This window comes from Anopheles merus, chromosome 2L (genome assembly GCF_017562075.2).
Source record: "Anopheles merus strain MAF chromosome 2L, AmerM5.1, whole genome shotgun sequence".
NCBI classification, from domain to species: Eukaryota; Metazoa; Arthropoda; class Insecta; order Diptera; family Culicidae; genus Anopheles; species Anopheles merus.
In genome coordinates, this window is record NC_054083.1 from 39002070 (window position 1) to 39027848 (window position 25779).

At 45.5% G+C, this 25779-nt stretch overlaps 2 protein-coding genes across 4 annotated transcripts in view; one reads left to right on the forward strand and one right to left on the reverse strand.

The window, feature by feature from the left end:
• LOC121592152 overlaps positions 1–19649 on the forward strand; it is a 97303-nt gene extending 77654 nt beyond the window's left edge. For 2 of the 3 annotated variants that reach the window (XM_041913522.1, XM_041913523.1), the window contains exons 4-9: positions 14134–14822; positions 14917–15174; positions 15278–15389; positions 15612–15668; positions 16325–16501; positions 16583–19649. In XM_041913522.1, coding sequence (XP_041769456.1) covers positions 14795–14822; positions 14917–15174; positions 15278–15389; positions 15612–15668; positions 16325–16501; positions 16583–17393 — 1443 coding nt within the window. In that variant the 5' untranslated portion in view covers positions 14134–14794 and the 3' untranslated portion in view covers positions 17394–19649. The remainder of the gene's footprint in view (positions 1–14133; positions 14823–14916; positions 15175–15277; positions 15390–15611; positions 15669–16324; positions 16502–16582) is intronic. The other variant, XM_041913525.1, reaches the window with a different exon arrangement.
• LOC121592151 (HIV Tat-specific factor 1) overlaps positions 1–25779 on the reverse strand; it is a 54685-nt gene that overhangs the window by 23082 nt on the left and 5824 nt on the right. The window contains exon 2 of the mRNA XM_041913521.1: positions 20413–21603. Coding sequence (XP_041769455.1) covers positions 20413–21582 — 1170 coding nt within the window. The 5' untranslated portion in view covers positions 21583–21603. The remainder of the gene's footprint in view (positions 1–20412; positions 21604–25779) is intronic.

A 25779-nucleotide genomic window follows, 5' to 3' on the forward strand; every position in this document is an offset into this window, starting at 1 on the left:
TAGACGAGGTTTGTGTTTGTGTTCCCTTCAGCCATCGTCATCTCGTTGCCCCAACAAGAAAAAAACCCGAAATTTAGTCACGTCAGCTTCATCATATTCATCGCCGGCAGTGGTAAAACGATCGTCAACTGCGGGGACAGATCGCGAGAAGAAGAAAAATACTTTGTTTACTGCGTGTGGTACACCCCACAAACCGAAGACATCTGATTAGCTGGAAACCGTGTCGGGGAACGGGGTGTCGAAAATTCTGCGACCCCAGCTAAACAAATTTAGGATCCGGCATCGTATTTCTGTAAACAGTCGCACAAAATTGAGTAAAAGAAGTGCACAATGTTTAACGCACACCTTCTCACTTGCCCGGGATGGACTCCTTCTCTTCATTCTTGTTCGATTAATGGTGAACTTCGGTTTGGAGCGACTGAGCATCAGCCAACGGTCAGCCAATGCAGTGCGCCAAACGCACTTTCACAATCGTGCTCCATATCTTGATCGAAAACTGTAAGCTGAAATCAAAGCAACCACAGCGACAGAACGCTGGAAGATGATTTAGCACATTCACTGCAGAAACCCCACCAGAGATCAAGATGTCGGCAGTCGGGAATCGAACTGTATTAGCTCCGGGGTACGCACGTGAACGGCTAATGTGTGCGCGGAAAGGTTTGGTTAAAAATAGTCCAACAAACCTGCTAACAACAACTGCTATCGGGACCCTGGACCGCATCTAGCATCGCGGCCCATCTGGGTGTGTTTGTCTTTGAACCGATGCCGCCACCAGTTTATTTTGTGGGATGTACCATCGAGCGGGGTGATGGTGGTGGGTTTTGGACGGCTTCTAAGCGATCCCAAAGCGTGAACATTTCGACGCAACGCGCACAGAAGGTGTGCGAATCGATACATGGGGGCGATTCTCTTTTTTTTTTGCATATCCCGACCGCCATGCCTGCTGATGGACAGACGCACACATGTGGTGCTCACCATAAAATTGGCAGTGCGAGAAACACCCTCCCTACATTTTTTTGGACTCTAACACACAGGATATGTTTAATTGTTTATACGACCCGCCGGCCGGTGTAAGCTGGCCCCGGAATGACACAGAGTAGTGAAATAGAGTTGTAAAATAAACTATGCTCTGACAGCGGGATTTTCGGGGAGGCGATCGAACAAAGCCATAATTGGCTATTTTTATCGGACATTTCACCATTTCTCCAATTCTTTTTACGTTCGATGACGGCATAGTTTTGGGAGTGTTAGGTCAAGAAATTTGTTCTTCCTAGCTGTACTAATTGGTTGAAATGGGGTTTTAGTACAAATGTGTTAGACCAATTTACCAAGATGTTACTGTTGAGAGGAGTACTCCAATGGTTTCCACCCCTAATTCCATCCTGGAAAATGCTAACGACACACCATGTCATGCCAATCCCTCAAGGGATTCGATTCCATTTCCCAAAAAAAAAAACCTTACAACCGGATTAGAGATAATGCTCTCGCTGTTCTTTACCAAAACACGCACCGGGACCGATACCAATCCAGAACCTAAATGGCATTACCATTCTGAAGCGAGCTTTCCATCTTCAATAAGCCACCGAGCATACCGTGTGACCCAATTCGTCCTGCCGAAGTGGTCGTTGTTGTGGGATCGAACCAGGGAAGGGAAGATGCGCCACCCAACCACCACCGGTAATGAGCTTTTAAGTGAATTTTAAATGGCCGTATACGGCCACCATTTTCCGTCGTGTCTGTTTTTCTTGCCTGCCTTTCAGTGGACGCCACCCACCCACCCATTTTGCCCATTTCCAATTAAGCGTGTACGCGTTCGAAGGTGTGACGTACCGGGAGCGTTTGGTGTTAGGGTCACAAGAAACAAGCCAGGGATTTGGGTCACATTAACAAACGTGCGCCATCCAAACACCAAAGGCGGTCATATTCAATTAAAGCGTAAAACAAAACACGATCCTTAAAAAAACATAAATTATCATTTTAATAGCTTCATTTCTGCGTGTGTTTGTGTGCTTTCCCCTTTCCGGCCACAGGAACGGCCACAAGGACGAGGGAAGTCATTTTTATTCATGTGCAACATGAATTTCCCTTCCCGTAGAAAGGGACATTTTCAGCAAAACAACGACCAAATTACCTTTGCATCATTAAGAAACATTTGTTCGTTCCGGTAAAAACAACAAAGCCGGGCAAAAACCACGTTCACCGCAGTCAACCGTTGCGGAGTGGTGTGGGAGATATGAAAATGAATCAATTTTTTGTGTGGCCATTCCGGTGCCGCTAACCTTCCTCCCAAAGCGGAGAGTCACTACACCGGAGAGTCACTACGCGCTTTTCCTTTCCAGTGCAGACTCCGACATTCCATTCCATCGAATTACAAAAATATTCCATTACATCGGGCAGCCGGCCCGAGTTTGGTGGTTAAAATAACAATAACAATAACATTAATAACGCGACGCGCAAAGTTTGCGCAATGGAAATTGCTTCCACGAAGCTGTTGGAAACCTTCGATCGATAAATACCGGCCTTCTTACACGGAGCCTAAACTTAAGTAACGAACGAGAGTTTGTGCTACGTTCGGCGTAGGTTCATGCCCAAAAAAATGAATATTTGAGGCGATGATTTAAAACGGCGGCGTTAGCAGCAAGAACAGTGGCAAGTATTCAGCTGCAGCAAAGAATGTGCGCTTTCGCTCGAACAGGATGCGCACGTCTGCTCCCGTTCACATGCAATTACACGCGGTGAAACGATGAGCACGCACACACACGCACCCGCTAATAAGGTCCAGTTTTCTCCTCTACGGTAGTGGAATTCCTGCCATTCCGGAATGTTTGCAACTATCGAGAACTAGGAGAACTGGCAACTAGACGGACATTGGAATCTTAGGCAACCAATTGCCAACCAACGCCCGGGTGACGAAGCCATCGCCTCGTTCCAAAAATGATCCATGCTATGTTGCTGGCGTGTCTACCCAAGCAACGGGAGGCCAATAACAACAACTGTGAAGCCCATAATTACCCTAGGTGTGCTCCCGCCCCCCCCCCCTCGTGTCAACAAATAATTAAAATTGCATTATCACGTTCAGGCGGATGACGAACGGTCTTGAGCGGTCGGTTCGGACACCGACACGCAGACGTGTTAAACCAACACCTCCTTCCCAGGGTTCGGAAGCCGTGCTGAGTTGGGGAAGAGTGCGGAGTCCGGCGCAATTTTACAGCTGACACGATGCAATTTTACCACTTCACTTCACATTCTGCTGCCATGTACGGGATGAGTACTGGCGATTAACACACCCAACCGTCCGATGATACGTACGTCCGGTGCTAGTTGCTTGATGTTTGAGCGATGGCACACATCAGCCGAACCGCACAACAAACAGGCGCCGATATTGCTCCAATTTCTCCAATCCCCCAACGAAACGAAGCTCGTATCACTTACGGCAACATCTCCCGTACCGGTACGGTCATCATCATCATCATCATCATCGGATTGTGATTCAGAGGGAGCCGAGGGAGGGAGTTAGAGCGCGAAATGGGGATTATAAGGACAAAGCCATCAGAGCCGTGTTTCGTTAATCTTTCCCCGAAACCGTTAGCTTTCTGTGTCATGTTCATCTAAGCGACCCCCCCCCCTTTTGCCGGTAGCGCCAGTTCGTTCCATCTCATTATGCTATCTCGACACAACTTGTACTAAAAAGGGCCAGTCGGAGAGGGATTTGCTCGTCGCCAAAGTTACAGCACGGTACACGCGAACAACAACAATCGTCTTGCGAATCAAAAAATCGAATCGAAGGAAGAGGACATTGTTACAGCGAGCTTGCGTATGTATAATCAAATCATACACATGGATATAATGTTTTCAGCCACTTCCCACATCATTCTTGGCTAGTGTTTGGTGCGCTATCAGTTCGTAAGGGATTTGCGTTCTTAATAAGCATTTTCCGACGGTGTTCAGTAGTTCAGAAGAAAGAGAGAGAGAGCGAACCACAGGTTGAAGAAAACATTCCGAAAGAAGAATAATAAAGCCTTACTTATGCCGTTCGAGTGGCAGCAACTTTTCATCTCACACACACACACACACACGCTGCGAGAGCTTGAACATCATGCATTGTTGGAAGTTTCGTTCCGATTTTGCGAACCTAACTTTTCCTTCGTGGGGGGAAAAAGTGTTGTCGTTGGTGCCTTTTTTGTGCCTCCCGCAATTCTCCGTTGCGGGAATCGTTTTAATATCCGGCCTTGTCATCAAATTTTGATTGCGTCGTCTTGTTTGATTTGTCGAACGTGCGCGATGAAAGTCACCATGGTCAGGATGGTGGTGTGGTAGCGGCCACGCGTTTTGTGCGATTTTCACTGCCCAGGTACTGCGCAGCCGACGGCGGTGCCTGGAGGTTCGACTGATCGTGAGTTTTTCATCGGCCTCTCCCGGGAACGGAGGAACACTTCCAAACATGCTCCAAACAATTTTGATTTCGTGTTTGACAGCCAACGGCCATTTCTATTTGTTTATTTGATGATGTTTGAAGCACAAACAGTTTCTGAACGAAACTGGGCACCAACATTAGCGCATAAAACAGTGAACGTGATATTAAGTTTCATGCCATTGCCACGTACCGAAACCGATCCATCATTGGCCGGTCCGTTGTCTCGGCAGCATACGCAAACAATTCGCGCGAATGCTACTAAAAATTAAACCAAAATAGAACATATGCTTTTACAAGGTCCCGGGGCCTGCCTGTCCTCTACCCTACTGCGTGAGGCCACAACGTTCCACAGAGGTCTATGATTTATCATTCCCAATTAAGAGCCGGGCCGGGTATGACTTCATGCGCGATCGGTTGGCCGTATGTTTTTATTAGCCAACCGTTGTTTGGCAAAGAATGTGACCGTTTTCGCACTCCCCAATCCTCTGTATTGTTGTTCGGACCACCTACCACGCTGAGTGAAGCCTGGCTGCCAACGGTGGAGTTATGCTGCTGTCTATTGATGTTCGCGCGTGACGCGTTCGGTTGACGCGACTGACCCATAGACACAACGCCTAGGATGGGTAAAATTCCAATGCCTCGCTATCTCCTCTACCCAGCACCATATCAATCGAAGAAGCCGAGGGTGCGTTTTGGACAACTAGACCCTTCCCAGAGGTCAGGCAGGCGTGTGCATTCCACCAACAGCAGCAGCAGCAGCGGGATGGAGGCGCTTAATTTAGCAAATTGAGTTTTATAGTTCTACCATCGGCACGTACCGCACGATGGGGACGACGACATCACCGAAAGCGATGTCTTTTTGGAGCTCATTCCGACTCCGGGTGTCAAGTCGCGTCGCGTCACGTCCCCCCAATAGGCATTAAAAAATCTCATCAAATTAGAACCCCAAACGCCCCTAGACCCAATTACAACCCGAGTAACAGGAGCGTCATAAACAGCGCTGATGTCATTTGTTCTATGCGACGCGAAACACGCGGCATGGTTTCAGTGTTTTTTGTGTGTTTCGGAGGCCTCTTGAAATGGGTTGCTCAAAGGGGAATGTGCAATGCTGTAGGGTAGTCACCCGAACCCCGGTAAACAAATAACCTAAGCTCCCTTAAGCTCCCCTACCTACTTATGCCTTCAGCTTGCGAGTTTTGCTACTGTCAACGCAGCAGCGCACAGAGAGCGCGTTACTGAATGAGCTTCATTCAATGCGAACTTGAGACGCGTCCAGACCTTGTGGAGTTGGAATTCCACGGCCTCAAAACCTGAGACAAACCGCCGGCTTGCTTGCTGACGTTCGCACAAATCGCTGTCGGTTATGCTGGTTAACGCGCTGATGTCCACGCCGATTTGCTACTGTAAACAGTTGATAACTTCTAACTTATTTGCTAATGCTCTCGCTACAGAGAGTGTATTTGTTTATAGAATTATGCCCATCAATAGCGAAACAGGCCGATCTGTTGCGACAAGTATCCAATGTGGGAGGTCTCTTTGCTAATGTGAGTCTTACAGTACAGCGAAGTAACGGTAGTATGAACATTAGAACAACACCTTCAAGAAGTTCTTTCCCGCTACTCATTGCTCTAATCTTCACCTCTCACTAAACGATCCTCGTTTAACGTCATTAGTACAACCGTTCGATAGAGCAAAAAGGGAGCGAATATGCGTACGGCAATCAATTTTGTAATGCTTTCCAACCCTCTACAACATACCTCTTCTCGTTAAACCAACCGGCCAAACCACCCAACAGATCTCTAACGCACTTCCTTCCCTCCGGTGCGAAGTGTCTCGTTAATGTGCAAAGTAAATAAATTTGCCAACATTACTTAACCGTTGTGTGCAGTAAATCAACACACACCGGATCACGTCACGTCATCTCTACGATGCTCTTAATTTGCCTTTTCCCTGCTTTTTTGTGTCTACCTCTGCATATATTACAACCATGCAGCGTGTCGCCGCAACCGAAACACACATCCATCAACACCGATCATCATCATCATCACCTCCATCATCATCATCGTCGGAAGCGACACACGAGCGCGACCGCTCAACGCCCTTTTTGCGCTCGTTTTGCTGCCTCTGCGGTCGTGGATTGTGTGTGTGTGTGTGGTGGGTTGAAAAATTGCATCGATCCAAAATGCGCTCCCCAGTCATAGGGTGGTGCATACATTGATGGTGCAAAAAAAACACACCTCACGACCCCATACTCCGCAAGAGTCATGAGAGGTGATGTCTAAACAACTTTCACGTAGCTTAATAATTTGATAATGCTGATGCTGCTGGTGGTACTGGTGATGGCGGTGATGGTGGTCCACTGTGTGCGATCCTCGAGCCCGTATCCGATGCCACTGATAGAATGGGAACGATAAAGTTTCGCTTTCACTGGGGGGGGAGGGCAGCGGTGGCTCGAGTTCCGAAGCACTTTCCGGTTCGGAAATAATTGTTGATCTCCCGTTGCCAGGAGTTTGGACGTAGTACAACTTTTGATAGAATTATCCGAGTGAGACTCCTTTGACGAGGAGTGTCACCATAAAGGGCAAACACGGAAACTACAGGAAGATACGGGGTAAGGGGAAATAACGAGCTTTCCTGATGGTATAATTAACTGAAGTAGTAGTAACTGGTTGAGTTCAGTGAAACTACTCGCGCGAATGGTACAAATGAAGCCGTTTAGTGTTTTTTCAGTGAAATTTCTCAACCAAAAAGAGAAAAACGTAAAGGAAATAAACTAAGAACAAACACGAGAAGACAGATAAATGCTGACAATTTTGAACTCATCGTAGTACCAAAGTGTTTTGATAATTTGTAACTTTGAAAGATTGTCTATGATTGTGTAGGTGGCTAAATTTCTACAAAGTATTTTACGAAAAAAAAACTGTTAGTTACTCGGTAAAGTCTTTTTAGGCCGTCCACAAGGACAGAGGAGGTGTGTTGTAGGCCCAAATTGAGGTGGCATGGAGGAGTCCACCATTAAGGCCAGAAAAACGGACTGGCAGACGAAGGCGCGAAACCGTGAGCGATTTCGAACACTCCTGAGGCAGGCCAAAACCGTAAAGCGGTTGTAGCGCCGGATAACAACAAACAAGTTAGTTACTGGACCAGAGTAGGTACTAGACCTGCTGGAGAGGTTCTCGATGTATTCTTTGACAGTGACAAGTGGAGGTACAGATGATTGAATTGTAATAAAGTATGGATCAGTTCCATTAACGATATGAGTTCAGGATATGTTCCAGGATCAATATGCGTGTTCGAGGACAACTTCAAACGATGGCAGAGGTATAGAATCAGATCCAGGGCCAATATGGATTCTGTACAAGTTGCAGATATGGTATATATTGAGTAATAGTTCCAGGGTCGGTGTTAAAATAGCTTCAGGACCAATTCCAATACCTACATGGGAACAGCCACAAGGATTCAAGATTCTTCAGAGATTCATGAACTTTGCTGTCTAGTTCAAAGATTCTATTCGGAATTTGAATCACTTTTTGTTGGACATTTCTTCCAATAAATATCCCACAAAGCCTCATAAATCCCAACACCAGTGTTTATACCGTTCAGTTAGCTTGTTTTTTGTATAAATACCAAAAAGTTGGATTTAACACCACATGTCTACTCGGTCATAATTGTTGTAAAAACTTTTTTAACTTTTCACACATACTCCACAACGAGCGAGTGGGATAAAACTGAAAATATTCTATTTATTCGGCCACACGCCGTTGTATCGATGAAAAGATGCCTCCAAAACAAAGTGGATCCAAAATTTCATCAACATGGTTCATTATTTGCTGCACAGCATAGGCGTACACATTCACCCAAAACAAAGGACGTACACATCAGTCATTTGTGTGTAACTTTTAAAGCTTTCTTTGCCCATTTTCCCGCACATGAGACGCATTCAATGTAGGGGCCTCCAAAGATAACGAAATTATTACACACCGGGTCGTCGTGATTAAAAGGAGAGCGTACCGCAACAATAACAACAAAAAATCAATCAAAACCAACGCGCGCGAATGGAAAATTCAATTTTCCCCCACACCATTCGATGGATCCGAAGAACCCCAACAAATCCCGATGTTCCTGCTTTACAGTTATTACGTACCAGCGCGCGAGCGCGCCCACCAAACGGAATCTGAATTCGGAGTAAATAAAATTTTCTCGTTCAAAGCTGCGAACCGAGAGCTGTGAATGGCGCCCAAATAGACCCCCCTTTCGCTAATAAACCAAATCAAAAGCCCATCGCTCTCCATCTTCACAGGGATTTTTGCGTAATCAGCAAGCTTTCAGCGATGTTTCCCAAACCCCAAACACCCTTGTTGTGTTTCACCCTGTACCGCGCTGTACGGTGTGTACTTAATGCTGCGCGGAAATTGCAACCCATTTGCAGGTACTACACTACGATGCAATGGCCGGCGCTGTCGTGTTTTACAGAGAAAGGTTGGCGGCATACGCTTTTGTGAGTTGATTAAATTACGCTCCGACAAGGTACTGTGTACCTAGCGAGGGGAAGGCGCGGGACGAGTATGATCACAAGCGTGCCCGCGCTCGTCAGCTATTTGCCCTTGTCAACGGAAATCGATCCGTGCCACTGATAAGCGTACATACCGAAACATACACAGGGAGGAGGAAGGTGAGTTGTGTGCGTGTGTGTGTTTATGCAAGCATAAAATTAATATTTCGTCAGCGAATAACACTCTAACCGCGCACAGGTCTGTGTTGTCGGCACCCTTGTGTGCATCCGTGCGCACCAAACGACGAACCCGCCGCGATGTTATCGGTCGATTTTGAGAGCTAAAGTGAGCGTTGCACTGGGGCTTGCATTTTCCTACCAACAAAAAAGGGACCTCCAACAGCACAATCTCACGTGAGGGCAGAAGCGGAAGGCATAATCGCTATCGATACAATTTGCATCACTAAGCGAGGAGCCTATTAGCGCGTGAGCTGCGAGAGCTAGGGACGAAACGGTCAAACCAGGGCCTGTGCCTCTAACAAACCATGAAAACAACACCACATCACCAGCCCTAAACACGATGCTTTGTCGGCGATTAATGCGATCAATTATCGGTCGAGATCGGTCGGCAACAAGGACGCGGACGGGCCAGCATAATAATAATGTTGCACTTTGGAGCTAATTTAATAAAGCACTTGTAAAACAGCCCCGCTTCTCGGCAATGGCAATGTTCTACCAAAAACACACACCGCTTTGTGGTTGATTGCTTATCTGCAAATGTGTACGCAGGGTAGAGGAGCAGCTATTATGAGCGCTAATCGGTGTCACTTGATTAAAGCACACACTGGGATGCAATCTGCTTTTTTTTTTTTTGTGCAAGAAGTCAACCTCCTCCGAAGGTAAAACACACTCACGCTAAACCGATCCGCCAAGCCAAATTTGTCCATCTTACTTCGCCCAAAACGCATGCCGTTCCAAGTTCACCGCAGGCGTGGGATTTAATTTATCTCCATTTCATCGCAATTCGTTTCCAGTTTTGTGAAGGGACTGCTTCTTCTTCTTCTTCGACGGCCTTAAATCCACCATCCACCCCCAAACTAATAAGCAATTAATCGCCACCCAATTCGGGCACGACGACACTGACCGAGAGTTTTGGCAAAGAGAGAGAGAGAAAGAAAGAGAGAGAAAGAAGTACGCATTTTGTAGCAAATAAATCGGTCAGCCGATTTTGGGCGATTTTGGCAGATTGAAAGGACAACTTTCTTAATTTCACTCCCTACTTCCTTGCTCCGCACCAATGGCTTACTTTACTGGATGGCCAGCCACCGGAGCCGCAAATTGAGCAACTTTTGCAAGCCGGAAAAAAGCCCGCTTAGTGTAAGGGAATGAATGGATTTTGAATGGAAGTTTCAGAAAACGGAACCGTGCGTCCCAACCGGTCGGGCGTGAATAATCCGATGAAGTACTTTTCGGTACACTGATCCACCCTCAGCTGGCAGCGACACCACAATTAGATGATGACACGGATAAGCGGAGGGCTCTCTATCCAGCTCCCTTATGACTGTGCAGTGAAACATCAGAAAGTTGTGCAGACTGTTGGGCGTGTTATTGGTACTGGCAGCAGCAGCAGCAGCGCTCTTTAGTCTTCCGCTTCAAGAAAGCAACGACCAACGTGGCATCAACTAAGCGCATACAAACGCCCCCCCCCCCCCCCATCTTGTGCAGCACACGCAAAAGCATATTTTCCGGCACGAATGCTCAATGCAGGAAGTAGTACCATAGTAATAGCACTAGTGCTTGTTCGCTATGAGCTCTTGTCGCTTCTGTCTGCGCTTATCCAAAAGCAAAGAGCCATTACCCGAGCCCGCACACGGCGACAGAATGAGAAAGGGATAGTGTGTGTGTGTGTGTGTGTGTGTGTGTGTGTGTGTGTGTGTGTGTGTGTGTGTGTGTGTGTGTGTGTGTGTGTGTGTGTGTGTGTGTGTGTGTGTGTGTGTGTGTGTGTGTGTGTGTGTGTGTGTGTGTGTACTGTCAGCGCACTGGATGATGTTGTACTATTTGCATAAATTATGCACGGTAATTGAATTTTTGTCATCATCCCTTTCGACCCCTTTTTGTATAGCTTTTCTCGCTCGCCACTCTTGGAAGCGCCTTCCTGTCTCGCCACGCCGCAAGATGAAAGGAAGCACAGCACAGTGCCTTCTTCCAACCGAGCCCAGGATCTCCTCGGTGGAAGAAAAGCAGCGCGCTTATTAAGATGTTTTCCGTCCGAGCTCTCCTCGATCGCTCCTCTCCGATGTTCCGATTACCCTTGCTGCCCCTTAAGAATGAACACAGAGAGAGAGAGAGAGAGAAAAAGACAAACATAAAACGGAACGGCGTGCGGCCAGCAGAAAAGAAGTAATTATTGCGATTAAAATCCATCGCAAGCGGCGGGGGGGACGTAGTGCACGATCGTGTTGAGTTGTCTCCACGCTTCGATCAGTGGTGAGAAAATGGAAACGAAGAAAAAGGAACGCCTGCTGCAATTGTAATACTTACTGCAGGACCTGGTAACCGGTTCCCACAGTCGGGCCTGTGCGTCGAAGAAGCAAAAAGGGACAAATTGTGACACGCTTGTTTAATGCGCACCCAATCAGGTTCGGGGAGAGGAATTAAAGTAAAAAACGTTGCTCTGTCCCTCCTGTCCATGGGACAGGCGTTAAACTTGGGGCCTTTAACTCCAGGACACCTGCCCCCGTTTCATGAGTTACCGGACCTGTTGGTGTAGCAGTCGAATGAATGAAATTGGTTCAACAACACTGACGCACTTTAGAAGCGCGCGTACTTCCCCCGACAATCGTTTCCCTTGTTTCAATGGCGAGCAGACAATTCTTGGCAGCTAATCAGACCTGGTGTCTCCTACCCAAGCAATCGAAATAAGTAAGTCCCGGTAAGCTTTAAGGTACGCAAACAACGCGCACCACTTCATTTTTTGTATGAGCGGCACGATCACAATCCTCGAATTCTTGCGATTATGCTTCACTCGCGATAACGATCGGTCGGAGTCGTCGGTGTGCCTTTGCGCGGTGCAGTGAAAGAAGATTTAAGCTGGAGGCTGGAGGTCTTCAAGGTTCAAGCTTGAAGTCCAACCGACGCATTGACAACAATTGTACGGATCTGGGAAGGTTTTTTGTCTCTTTTTGCTCGCCCGTTGATCTTGTTCGCACCTCTCTCCGCGGGTAATGATTTATTAGTTTTTGCATGCAGATTGCGCCCCGGGTACCCGTGAGCTCCCCCCAAAAGGCCCGATTAATCCGCACAGTGTCAACTGTAGAAAGAACACCAGAAAAAGGTGAAATAAAAGGCACAGAGTGCTCCCCTACGAGGAGTACAGAGTCGGTGCCGTTTGTCGTTTACCTTGGCCAGGTCCACCACGACTAAAAGTGTCTGCGCGACAACAACTGCACAACACACGGGGAAGTACACAACTGCACTTTCGATAGCGTAATCCTTGGCGGGAAGGGTTTGCTGTGTTTTTGCAGACCGCGCCGAATATCTCCTGCCAAACAAATCCATGACCTTTGGTGCTTCGCTAGGTTTCGCCAGGCCAGTATTATCTCGCCGCTTCGTCCGTGAAAAGTGCACTTCTGCACCTTTCATCGCAAAAGCCACTCATAACTCAAGCGAGTGAGAGGTTAAAAGGGGTCTTCTTACTTGCTTACTGGATGAATGGATGGAAACAATGCACCAAAGCCTGATCCCACAGCTCACAGGACAGGACCATATACACCATGTAGTCTTTAATACTTGTTCTCCAATCCCCTATTTTACTGCTAATATTTGATGCTCCCGAGCAATCCCGCACAATGCTGCCGGCATTGTCACATGCATGGAAATACGGCGCCAGGCAGCGCAGCAATAATAATCTCGTCATAAGTTGGCCTGATGACGCACTGTGAGTGCACGGCGCTGCATCGGGCAGGTTATCACGCTGTGAGCATCATGATGGTGACTCGGTATCTCCCCGTCATCCAATCCATACGCTCGGGACGTCCTCACCGTCATTATTCTGCAAAGCTTAGCAATCATGTACCAAAAAAAACAGCTAGCAAACGGGGACAGGGATTATGTCGTACTCTCGGTGTAATGACGGATTCATGAGCGACTGGAAAGAGGAATAATGCTTCTGCTACTGCTCCCACGGTTCGAACCCACGGGGGATAGAGTAACATCCGTTTGAGGAACACACACCCACAACCGGGGCAGTAAACAGTACGCGGTTGTATTTTATACACCCTCTCCCCTTGCACAAAACAGCAAGGAAAGAGGGCGATTTACTACCTTCTGTGTGTATGTGTGTGCGTGGGTCTACTTTCTTCTACCATCTTTTATTGCCATTGCCAACGACCAAAAACCAAAAAAAAACAACCAGTGTGCATGATGTTTGTGTGTAATAATAATAAAAGCAATAACTACAATCCGACTTCCCGCAACGAGGCGCCAAACCCCTGGCCATCGGGAGATGCTCACAGCAATGGTCTGTGGGTGGGAGTGTTTCACTTCAGTCTCTCGCCCGTTGGATCTGATCTGGCTCCAACTCCCCCCACAGTGTTTGGCATTAATGCATACGCCTTACACACCCCGTCTGGTTCCATCTTCGGCAAAAGAAGATGTTACGCCTTTTCGGCACGGCAAGAACCACCCATAAAAGCTCCCTTTTTCGCTCCCCAACTCCCCATCCGATGGGTTGGCTCATATGTGTCACGGGCACTAAACAGCGCGAGCTATACGAAGCAATTAAAATTACACTCCGGGCAGGATATACTAACGGAAATTACACTTAACACCATTTGCAATCACGCGGGCATCATTAACACCGCCCTCCGCCGCTCCCAACGCCATGGCGGATATTCGATGAAGAAGATGGCGGGATTTGGGGGGTGAAGAGAGAGAGAAAGGGAGGGAATTATTTATTACTTCCTTTAGATCCTACGCTGCCTCTGCACACCAAACCGTACGATTTGGATAAAGCACATGCTCTCCAAAGACTTCACCAGCGTGCTTCACAGTCTCGCGCCTAGAGGGCGCTCGTGCACCCCTTTCCCTAGACATCAACCTTATTAGCCGCTTGAGTGCACACAGCATTGAGCGAAACTGAAAAAAAAACGATATCTTATTACTACCACTCCACCAACTTTATATTAATTCACTTTTTTTTGCTTCTTTATTCCTGTTCCTGCGGTAGAGCTTCTCGGGTTTTCCCTTTGGCGTACGATACACGATATCAAACGGATTGAAACGGCCCTCATCCGGTTGAAAGGATTCAAAAACGAGGACGCGCGCGCGCTCGCCACATTTTTCTGCTCCCGCTTATATACGCGCACATCGAAGCAAGCGACAGGAGCCCAGAAGAAGGTGTACCGCCATCATCGTCATCCAGTTTCGAGCGGGAGAATCAACGCGAAACACGACCCCAAAGCCGGGAGAGAAAAAAAGGATACACACACGTAAACACAGCAGCCAGCTGGGAAGAAAATTAGTAGCCACTCGCAAGTACCGGCGGGTTCTGTGAAATAATTTTAATTAAATTCACTTCACGTCGTGCCGACTGAAGCGGGGCCTCCCTGTTACACACCAGCAGAACAGTTTGGCGCGTACACTAAACCTTCAATTAGTTCGCCACTGGCAGACGCGGTGTGTTAGTATCCTTTTACTGTTAAACCCTAACCGTCCGGAAAAGGGTAAGGGACGCTGTTTGCAATTACCCCAACGGAACCACCGGAAACCGTCCGGATGAGATTTCAGTGAGCGTGCCGTAGTGTGGATAGATACTGTGGCTACTTGGATCGTGGTACGGGAAAGATTACACCTTCCGCTTTGATTTATCCCTGCCAACCCTGCGTGTCATGATGGAATCGAAAGCTCTACTCCTAGGTAAGTGGAACATCCCTGAGATCAGAGAAAGAGAGCCATCTCGTGCATTGATGGAAGAAATTCCTCCGATTTTGCTTCCACTTTCATCCTTTAGCCACACTTTGCCTGCTCGCCGCCTGCCTGGCAGTGTCGGGCGCCAACGACACGGAACGACCGAACCGGCGGTACAAGCGCAAGTACGGCATGTGTCCGCCCAAGTTCACTAGCATCAGCAACGAGTGCTACTACATATCGCCCAACAAGCTGAACTGGCTCGATGCGTACTTTGAGTGTAAGGACCACAACAGCAAGCTGGCGGAACCGATGATGTACGAGGACAAGGTGCTCCGGCGAACTCTGCAGAAAATGGGCTGTAAGAAAACCGCATCCGTGTGCCGCTTTTGGAGTCTTCTTTTAGGAATATTGTACAATAATGTTTGTTTTCATATTTTGGCCCTTTTTTTACGGCGCACCAGTGCGAGAGGACCTCTGGATCGGTGGCAACTACAACTGGAAGCTGAAGAAATGGCAGTGGGGCCACAATGGGCGCGAAATCGAGTACCAATCGTTCAGCCAAATGGTGCCTAGGTGATTATACTGCTTCATATTGCATTTACCTTTGTTTTTCCTTCTTTTCACGCCCCAACAACAGAACAGCACAAACTCTTTCCCCCAAAAACAAAAAAAAAAACAGAACACCCTGCAGTAGCAGGGGGGTTTCCATCGGGCACCTAATTCTGAACCAAACTTCTTACACGTTTCGTCCGTTAAAAACGAGAGAGCGCATTTACTTATGAGCATTTTTTGCAGGAGCAGCCAGGATTTGACCTTCCACTGTGCACTGCTTAAAGCCGACATCAAGTTTAGGTAAGTGGACGTATGATATTGCACAGCCTCCCAAGATGAGTTGAAAACTGCTCCACACAACGATTAAAAACCCCCGGAATGATGCGCTTGCCAACTTCAAACTCTTCTTGCGCTCTTTTGTCCCATTTTGTTTTGTTTTCTTTTGTTTTCCATTTTGTACATTAAATTCATACATTTTTAGTATTTTTATTAGTTTTCTATTTTACATTTGCGTGAGCAAATAGCTAAAAAGGTAACACCCCACCATACGGTGGTGCAACATTCGTTGTATCGTAGAACTTGCTGTGTTGTGTAGCGAAAGTAGCGCTCTGGTATTAAACACTTTGCACGAACAACTGGACTAACTGCCAGCGCACGTAGTCATTTCGTAGTTTTAGTACATGACAAGCCAAGCATAACATTAACACTTCATAGCCTAGTGGCACCGGCACAAGCAGCACGAACTGCTGTAAATGTAGTGAATTCTGCACGCACACCTTTGTGGCTTGGTGATAGAACACTTAACATAAAGGCGGTAGAATGCTAGATCTAAGTCTTGTACATATACGAATGGGTTGCGAAGGGACCTTTCTAAATGTCTTGACTAATGTTTTTTTTGTTGTTTTTTTCTCCCCAATTTTCTTTGCGCCCAAAATTGCGCCCACAAACGTGTCCAGATGGTCGGCCGCAGCGTGCACAGACAAAATGAACTACATCTGCCAGCACCGAATGCCGCTCGTGTCCGAGATGGGCCGCAGCCTGGTGTACGAAAAATGGAACAAAACCTACCCGAACGAGCGGGCCAACGAGAAGCTGGTGTACATCGTGAGCGAAGGCAACAACCGTACGCAAAGGTAGGAGCAAAAAGGATATGCATCGTCTGGGATGTCTTCAAAAACAAGCTAATGTGTGTTTGTTTTCTTGTTGTCTTGCAGCGAGTACGGCAAACCGCGCCTGTACAACAGCGTCAAGCGCGTGATGCAATCGAATCCCTCGATCCGGCCGGCCCATCGGCGCCGAGCAAATCGTCCGAAGAAGCCTGTCGCCGCTCCGACCGCCGCCGACCGGCGCACCTACATCCCGCCGGAAGTGGTCGGCCGCAAGCAGCATCTCGCGCAGTACGCACCGGACGCGTCGAACGACATCAACACGATCGATAACGGACATCGAAACGGCGGTGGTGGTGGTGGCGGTTGGGGAGGTTCCTATCATTCCGCCGCCCGCTTCAACGTAGACTTTAGCCCGCGCAATGGCAGGACGCGTGAACCGAGCTTCCCACGCGGTCACCGAATGCGCACCGGAGAGGAGCATCGCCTGCCACATCAGCACCGTCACCAACCAGGTGCGCACAAGCCGACCAAGCGGACGCAGCAGTACTATGTGCCAGCGTATCCGCCAACTACTACTACCACTGCTGCACCGCCTACTACCACCACAACGACTACCAGCACTACTACCACTACAGCGCCACCACCAACAACAAGACCCACCGCAGCACGACCTACCCAAACTGGCCAACAGAGTGCCGGCTATCAGCCGTCCGCACACCACACCACTCGATACACGACCCGCTCGATGTCGTCGCAGGAAAAGCAAGCGAACCGCGATTGGCTGCGCAAACGGCTGCAGAAGCTGACGCCCGAGGAGCAGCAGGCCTTCTTCCAGACCCGTGCCATGCGCAAGAAGCTGAAGGAGCAGAAGCTGCTCAAGCTAAAGCTCGAGCGGGCGAATGAGGTAGTGCCGTAAGGTGGTTCCCCGTACCAGCCACTAAACACAAGCAAGATAGTATGCACACACTAGTTTCTAGATAACAGCGCGAAAAAAAATGGACAAACGCGGTCGGTCCAGTGGTGGCTCATGCCCGGATCAAGCACACTCCTTCTTTGGAGTGAAGCTAACAAGTCGCACCGTCGTCTAGAAATAGTGTAAATGAATACGCCTTCCTCCTGGGAGAAGGCATAACTCAAGCAGAATAACAATCGAGTAAAAGGAACGGAACGGCGATACATATCCCAAAAACCGTTTTTGGAACAAAAAGCCCAAAGTAGTAATACTGCTGTTACTACTACACATCCCGTAAACACACCAGAGGTGTGCTTTTGGAACAGATTACTACTACTATTACTACTACAACCTGCATCTAATTTTTCAAAGCAGTTCTTCAATTAGTTCTTAGAGTAAAGTTGTACCTAAGCAAAAACAAAAAAAAACCATCTAGCCAAAAACAAAAAAATCTCCAACTTATAATGCAATTTGCACACCGCGCTTTTCACTGGAAGAAGTCTATGGTGGTTCTCCGTGTCTTGTGAATTGCCAACGCTACCTAGTAGCAAGCGCATGAGAGATCTGAGCTGCGAACCACCAACTACGATCGAGCAGAGCTAGCGTTTTAGTGCGATAAACAAAAAAAAAACTCACGCAACAACAGGCCAAATTGTCACCCTCAATATAGTCTTTCGGCGCATTAGAAACACAATCTCGTTCCAGGAAACTACTATTAGCAGAAGCAGGTTTTAAGGTACTACACCACACTTGGTAGAATTTGTGACCAAACTGAGGAATAAAGTATAACGTTTAAAAAAAAGGGAATGTGTTTGCAGAAAGGGATCCTCCCTCTCGAAGAACCTCAAAGCAAAGATGAAAACAAGAGAACAAATGTTTCACTATTTGGTAGAACAAACTAGCGAATAGAAAGAGAGCAAGGAAGAGGAAGCGTTCATTTTGATGGCGAAGAGAATTTATACACAGATGCTCCTTTTATCTTCTCCATTTTCCTGTTTAAGAATAGTATACTAACACAGTTGATAGCACGGATGAAAAAGGGGTCAGTTTTTAAGATGAAAGCAGTTCAAAGAGGCGTGGAATGATTGCAAGAAAATTGGCGAACACAGCTGACCAATCCTCGTACCCCGATGTACAGAAGAAGTAAGTCTAACAGAAGAGTAGCGCTTAATTTCTAATTGCCATGCTATTTACTACTTACATTACCTTATGCAACCACTACTATAATTATCTCTATATTGTTTATGTAGTTTACTGTTCCTACTTTTGTGAAAGTGTTTGCGCGTGTTTGCAAAACCAAATGCGATCATGATTGCGAGAATTTCCGGAAAATTAATACGAATACGAAAACAAACTATAAGCAAAAGGAGAACACTCGCACGAAAAACAAAAACAAAAGCCGGAACCGGTTTCCCTGTTTCTCTACAAACTACAAAGTTAAAAACGCCAAACGCGAAAGCATAAACTATTTGTAATTTACTACCTATAATAATATACAAAACACAAACGGATGTATTTAAAGTGAAGATGCAAAGAACAGTAAAACAAAACAGTGGGACAGAGAGTATTGCACAGCAAGCGTATGTGTCACACCAGGGTGAGGAGTTCGTTCTCACCGTCGCGAGGGAATCAATCTAGTTAGCCGTTGCGTTTATGTGTGGTTAGTTGGAGGGCGGAGGCGGAGGATGACGTTTAAAGATTAGAGCAAAATGAAAGTTGCGTATAGATTATAAAGTGTCCTGCGCACAGACAGTTTGCGCATGATTATCCGTTTGCAACAACAAACATGAGAAAAGAAAACACATTTAAAAAGTAAGCTCACAATACAACGATTTAAAACGAAGAAGTAAAACAAATCTCCCCTTTCAGCTCATAATAAGGTTCAGTTTATGCAGTACAGGAATTAAAAAGAAAAACAACAACACCCTTATAGAGTATAGCAAACACCTCACAATCATGCAATATCCAACACGAAGAACCCGGATGGAATTTGGGGCACGCGTGTGCCCCATTGGCAAACTCGGTTTTTCAAAGAAACGCATACACTACCCACTGATTGAAATAAAGTATTACTTGAGCGATTGCGTGTGCGCGCGCGCCACTTACTGCGTTCGTTTGTTGAGCACACGCGGGATGAGCGTAACGCGCCAAAAATGGGTAAGTGTATTTGCAGGACCGCAAAACGATAAAGCAATAAATGGAACAGATTTGTGAAAACGATGGGATGGGTAAGTGATTCATTTTTTATGTTGAGTAAGCTGTTTTTGATGGAAGTGTTAATGAAAGAAAGATCAAATTAAATAAAGAAAAAAAGAAGAAAATATACAATGGAAAGAAAAGCGTTTTAAATGAAAGTGATAAAGGTAAGTAAAAGAAAATAAAAACACCGTTTATCAAATGAAAAAGTAAACAAAAAGAGTATAAAACAGAGAGAAAAGAGTACAGTACAAGAAAGGTAAAGTAAAAATTACTAAACTAAAACTAGAATATAACAAAAGTAAAGACAATTTTGAACAGAACAAAAAAAACAAACGGTGCGTCAAAGGACGTAGAATGCTAGTTGCAGACATATGGAACTATTCCTGCTCAAATTGTAGGAACTTAGGGAAATATAATATACCGAAATTCCCCCTATTTAGCGTAAACGTGCTTCGCGGACATGTCCGGGGTTTCAAAGACTTTCTTCAGTACCACGTAGTAACTAGATAAGTCAAGTTCTTGCTACGCGGGGACGGTCCACTCTGGACTCGAACCCATGACAGGCATGTTATTTAGTCGTTCGAGTTCACGACAGTACCACGGGACCGCTCCAAAGACACAGCAGCTAATTTGGGACTCTTTTTACGGTAAAGCAAATGGCCGCTTAGGGCCTTACCTTGTGTAAATGAGCTTAATCTACACGTGTCAATCCGACAGGGCAGTTCCTCCTATCCCACCCGAGGAATACAACCAAAAACAAGCAAAGAACTCTTAATCCACCTACCTTAATGTAGTGACACAGCCCATCGCCCTTGAGCGTTCCGTCCGGCTCACGGTACAGCTTCAGCTTCAGCTTGTGCGTCTTTGGGTCCTTCATCACCATGCCACACTTGGACATTAACTCCCCGAACTCTTCCTCGCTAATGTCCGTCGGCAGGTTCGACACATACACCTTCGTGTTATGCTCCGGTGCGATTTCGAACCATTTCGGTGGTTCCGGGGGAGCTTTCCGTTTCTTGCCCTTTGATGCTGCTGCTGCTACTGCCCGTTGCGCTTCCTCGCCCTGCTCATCAGCGTCATCGTCCTCGTCGCATCCGGGCAATTCCCTACCAGACGGTTCACTCACTACCCGAGCAGGGGCAGGTGCCGCCGCCGCCGGTCCACTTCCACCGGACGTATTGTCGATGAACCCGTAGTTCAGTTGATATATGGCCATAAACTCATCATCCACCTTGGGGAACCAGGCTTTCCGTTCTTCGTCCCAAAAGTACACCGCACCATCCTTATCCTTGTACGTGTGCACACCGTCCTCGTACCCGTAGCTACGATCATCACCTTCCCCCGCCCCAGCTGGATGCTCCTTCGGGACCCATTTCGCTGCCTTCTCGTCCCACCGGTAGTGCTCCGTTTCGGTCACATTTTGCTGCTTCGGTATCCATTCCTTCTTCTCGTGACACCACCGATAGTGTTCGTTCTCGTACGGATTATCCGCGGGCGTTTCACCCGCCTTGCCCGACTCCTCCCGTGGAACCCATTCACTTTTTTCCTTGCTCCACCGGTACTGGTACTTTGTGGCCGGATCGGTGTAGATGGCTTCACCTGCCTCGTTGTACGTTACATGCTCCGCATACTGATCCTTCTCCCCGGTGGGTACATCTGCCGTGCCGGCAGCTTCGTTCCTGGACGGCCCCGTCTCATCATCCTTTCGCTCTGCGGGGAGCTCACTCACGGTCACAGGTGCTTCCGCCGGTTCCATTCCACTCGATGTAGCGCCAGTCTCCGCTTCGGTGTCCCCCGAGCTCGGATTGGATTCCATCTCTATGACACGGTTCTCGTTGTTTGTGTTTTCGGAATCGGTCAGCATTACGCTCGCGGCGGCCGTCTCCTGGGAGCTCATCGTCGGGGCAGCACTTACGTTTGCTGGTTCACTGGCGTCACTTTCACCACTGGACATGATGGTGGACGGTGGGCTGAGCTGAAAGAGCGAACAAGATACACACAATACACTGGTTAAACTTGTGCGAACATGTACGACTGGATGACGGATCCGGGCCGTGGTTAGGTTGCTTTAGGGGATGACGTTTGGTGCGATGAATAATGTAATGTGATACACTAGAGTTGTCAGCAGATTTGTCATTAGTTGCCAAATAAAATTATTTCAATGCTGAAGAACGGTATATTAGATAACGAGATATGAGAAAATTTGTTTTAAATCTTAAAGTAGAGTTCTAACAAATTGTTGCGAGTTAGTTTTGTTACTTCAGTTGATTATTATTGCTTTTTTGTATAGAAGCCTTTGTTATCTTCTGTTTCATTTCCTTTTTAAACTGTTCTTTTCCTTTTTAGCTTAAGTTCATTTACTAAAATTTAACTCTTTTACAAAATGTAGAGACTTTTTGTTATTAATAAATGTTTATATTTGTTTTGACTGATGATTTCTAAAGATAAACTTTCATATTTTGATCTTGTTTGCATGATTTTGTTTATATTCAATCTCACTTTATCTAATTATTCAGTCTTTTTAATTATGTTGTTATTTTATCTTATCTTATTTGATTTTTTTCCTTTTCCTACCACCATTCCATTTCATCCTTTTCCAATTTCTTGTTTAGCTGCATTCGCAGAATAAAGAGTGTTACCATCAATTATCCTTTTTTATGTTTGTTTTGACCAATATGTTTTTGAATTTCAATTTTATAGTTTTGTTTTTGCTGGCAATGTTTTTAATCAATTTCTCTCTTCGGATTTAATAGTTATATCCTATTGATTCTTTCTACCTATTAATATTTTCTTCCTTTCTCATTCCTAGTATTTGCACATAATTATTTCATATTAATATTGTTATTATTATTTTTATTATTGTTATACATATTATTTCATTATTTTGTATTTTATCTATTTTAATTTTTTGTTACATCTTCCTTTTACCATTCTCTACAATTTCTACCAAATTTTGTTGAGAACTGTCCAATTGTGCATTGAAACTATTTATATGTTATATGTTCATATAACATAATATACAATAATTTAGATTTAGATACTTAATCAGTCTCATATTCATACAAAGTGTTTGTTTAGTGCAAAACAGCTAATCCATGATCTTACTTCATACCATAATAAAAAAAAAACAAAGTTTAATAAATAAAATAAAGACATGTTCCTAACACAAACTCTGCTGACCATTCCGTGATCGTTGAAATAATTTACGCCAAACAACTTGGCAAATAAATTAACCTTAAAGCATATCTAAGTAAAGCACACGCAGCGCGCGACCAGTAAAACGAATTAATTAAATCAACCTTTACAGCGTTTCGTGGTGGAAACAGTACTCCCTAAATTTCAGCAACAAATTAATCCCCAATTTTACCTCTCACTTGACCACTAAGACTACCACCACCTGCTTACCCCTACCGGGAGACCGTACCATAGCTCACCAATTAGGCACAAGGTTACCGAAAATCTACTGAACTCGCACACAACCAAACCCGACAGCAAAAGAAGGGCAAGGTTGATGTGAAAAGTCCGTGCTTTTCACGCTTTCCGCCGCATTACGTCCTACGCGGAACGCGCTTTACCGTCTCGACCCTAACAGTTCGTTTTGGTTTTATTATCCTCTTTCAGGACGATAACAAAACCGACCAAGACCCACTTCCGCTGCGCGACTTCGGACTTAATTTTACCAGGATTTCGCATGAATGAAGCGAAAACCCCAAATAATACGCAACGCGCGTATTGATTTCTACCAAACCACGTGTGGGTGAATCTGGGTGAGGGTTAATTGGTGTGTACCCGGTGTGTGGCTCGAAGATGGTCGTTTGCTAACCTACATACATACGGTTGTTCAAACAATGTCGCCGTGTGTTAATTGTTGCGGTGACGTAGTGCAGTGCCTGCCACCGGTGTCAGTTCCCAGCATTCTTGCTAGATGGAAGGATAAAAACGATATGGGCGAAAATAGCCATAAGCAAAGTTTGCGCTGCACGATAGATAATTGTACAGCTGTTCCAAAGAGTTCTGAATATTTTATTTGATCGTGAAATTAATTGTAATTGTCTTAAATTGCCTTGCAGCACCTAAAGCAAAAAACAATACTTTCAAACTACAATTTGATTGACATCGTGGGGTGTAAACGGTCACGGAAGTAGTTCAATTATGGTGCATTATTTAAATGCTATTAAATATACGACTCAATACAATACAATTTTGGTCGATTTCTTGTTTTTATTTTCATTGTTTTGCCTTTTTATCATTGAAACCGAAAAAACAACAATTTAATGTTACATATAGATTTATTATCCTATTGAAAATAAACCTATTGGTTTATTGAAAAGCGATCATGTCAACAACGTATGTTGACATTTAGATAACATTTTAACTAAAATCTGCTGTATATTAAACGGTTTGAAAACTCACATTACAACTAAAATATGTATATGTGGTTGTGGTACTGTATTAATTGAAGGAATTATTATTTTGCATTTATCTTCTCGATTTTTAACCATTGAAAGGTCATTGAATTATTCTAAAAAATAAAAAAAACAAAAACAAAAAAATCCAAAAAAACCTATATATTACAAAGTTATTTAACATTTTTTTAATCTTTTTGCCAAATGTTATAACCCTATCATATATGATAACCATGGTATCCCAGGAAACATAACTGGCTATCATATATGATAGCTATGGCACTCCAAGTGATAACACTTTCAACTGAAAGAACAGAACGAATCATCAAGGACCTTGGGCTATTAAGGCCGGGGTATATTTTCCGTACTCGCTAGTGTAATTTCAATTTTCACTAGCGCATCTGGCGGCGGCTGGTGGAAGCTTTTTTTGGTCATCAAGAGAATGGTCGTGCCGGATCTCAAATTTAAGTAGTTTTTTTATCGTTTTATATGCAAAAATGGCTGAAATACTTCTACAACATATTGATCCATCAATTACAAAGCTTTGCCAATCCAGTTTAAATAAAAACAATGGAAAAATAACATATTTTCTGAAACGGCTCCAAATTGTTTGGCCAAATACTTCAGTCAGCCGCCGCCAGATGTACTAGTGAAAATCGAAATTACACTAGGCGAGAACGGACAATGTCCCCCGGCCTTTACATTGCTCACACTCAAAAGTAAACATCATTGCAATCAAACACATCATTTACCCATAATTTAGTTTCAAAATTGAGCCCAGGCTTTCAACCACATGCCCCTGTTTTCCCCCTCAGCTCATCCTCTACTTACGGCAAGGGACATAATTTCCTCCCCAAACCCCCAAACTACCTACCACCTCGTTTGTTAATTGAAACGCTAACGACAGTGGGCTGTTGCGTCCCACTGCTTGCTGGGCGCGTGTTCTGTATTAGCATATCGATTCCGATGCCTTCCCATTCGATTACTCAAGCTTCATAAAAAAGGGGGCGCTTTGGTTGAATATTTCATACGCCCGATCAATGCTGACCGCATGGCAAGAAAGGAAGCGTTGGAAGCCAGCAAAATGAATTCCATCGCCACGACTCTTTCGTTCAGAGGTGGCTTTTACCGTCGAGCCTCTTTTTTTGTTTGCCCCTTCAAATGCAATGACAATAAATTATGCATTTCCATCACAAGGCGGTTCAGGTTCGGGTGCGGGTGAACTACTGCTGCGGGAATGTCGGTCACTTTTCGGCCTGATTTCCCGATGCACACGTGTGCGAGAGCCGAACACGCACGGTATCATTACAGGGAGCGAACGAAAAATGTTTTCTGTTTCCATTTTTCCATATTTTTTTCATGTTTTTATCTTTTTGATCATGTTGCTCATATCATGCGAACTCGATGCTGCTGCTCGTTACTCATGCATTGATTATGATTGTGCGCCATTTCATACATTTTAGAGTAAGCTTTCCGCGGTGGATGGTTTTGCGTACATTCGGACTAAAGAGTGACTAAAAATGCATAGAATGGTTAGCACATTAGAGTTAAAGAGCTGGACAACGTATTGTACGGTTAAATTATACCCCTATCATACTTTGGCCCCAATTTTAATTGTAGATTGCATTATTTAGTAAATGATTTTCACGCGTATGACACCCCGTAATGGTTGAAGTGATGCAATGTTTAAGACTCGCCTTTGCAAACATTCCTCAACAACACAGAAACCCCTCTATTGCTATGGC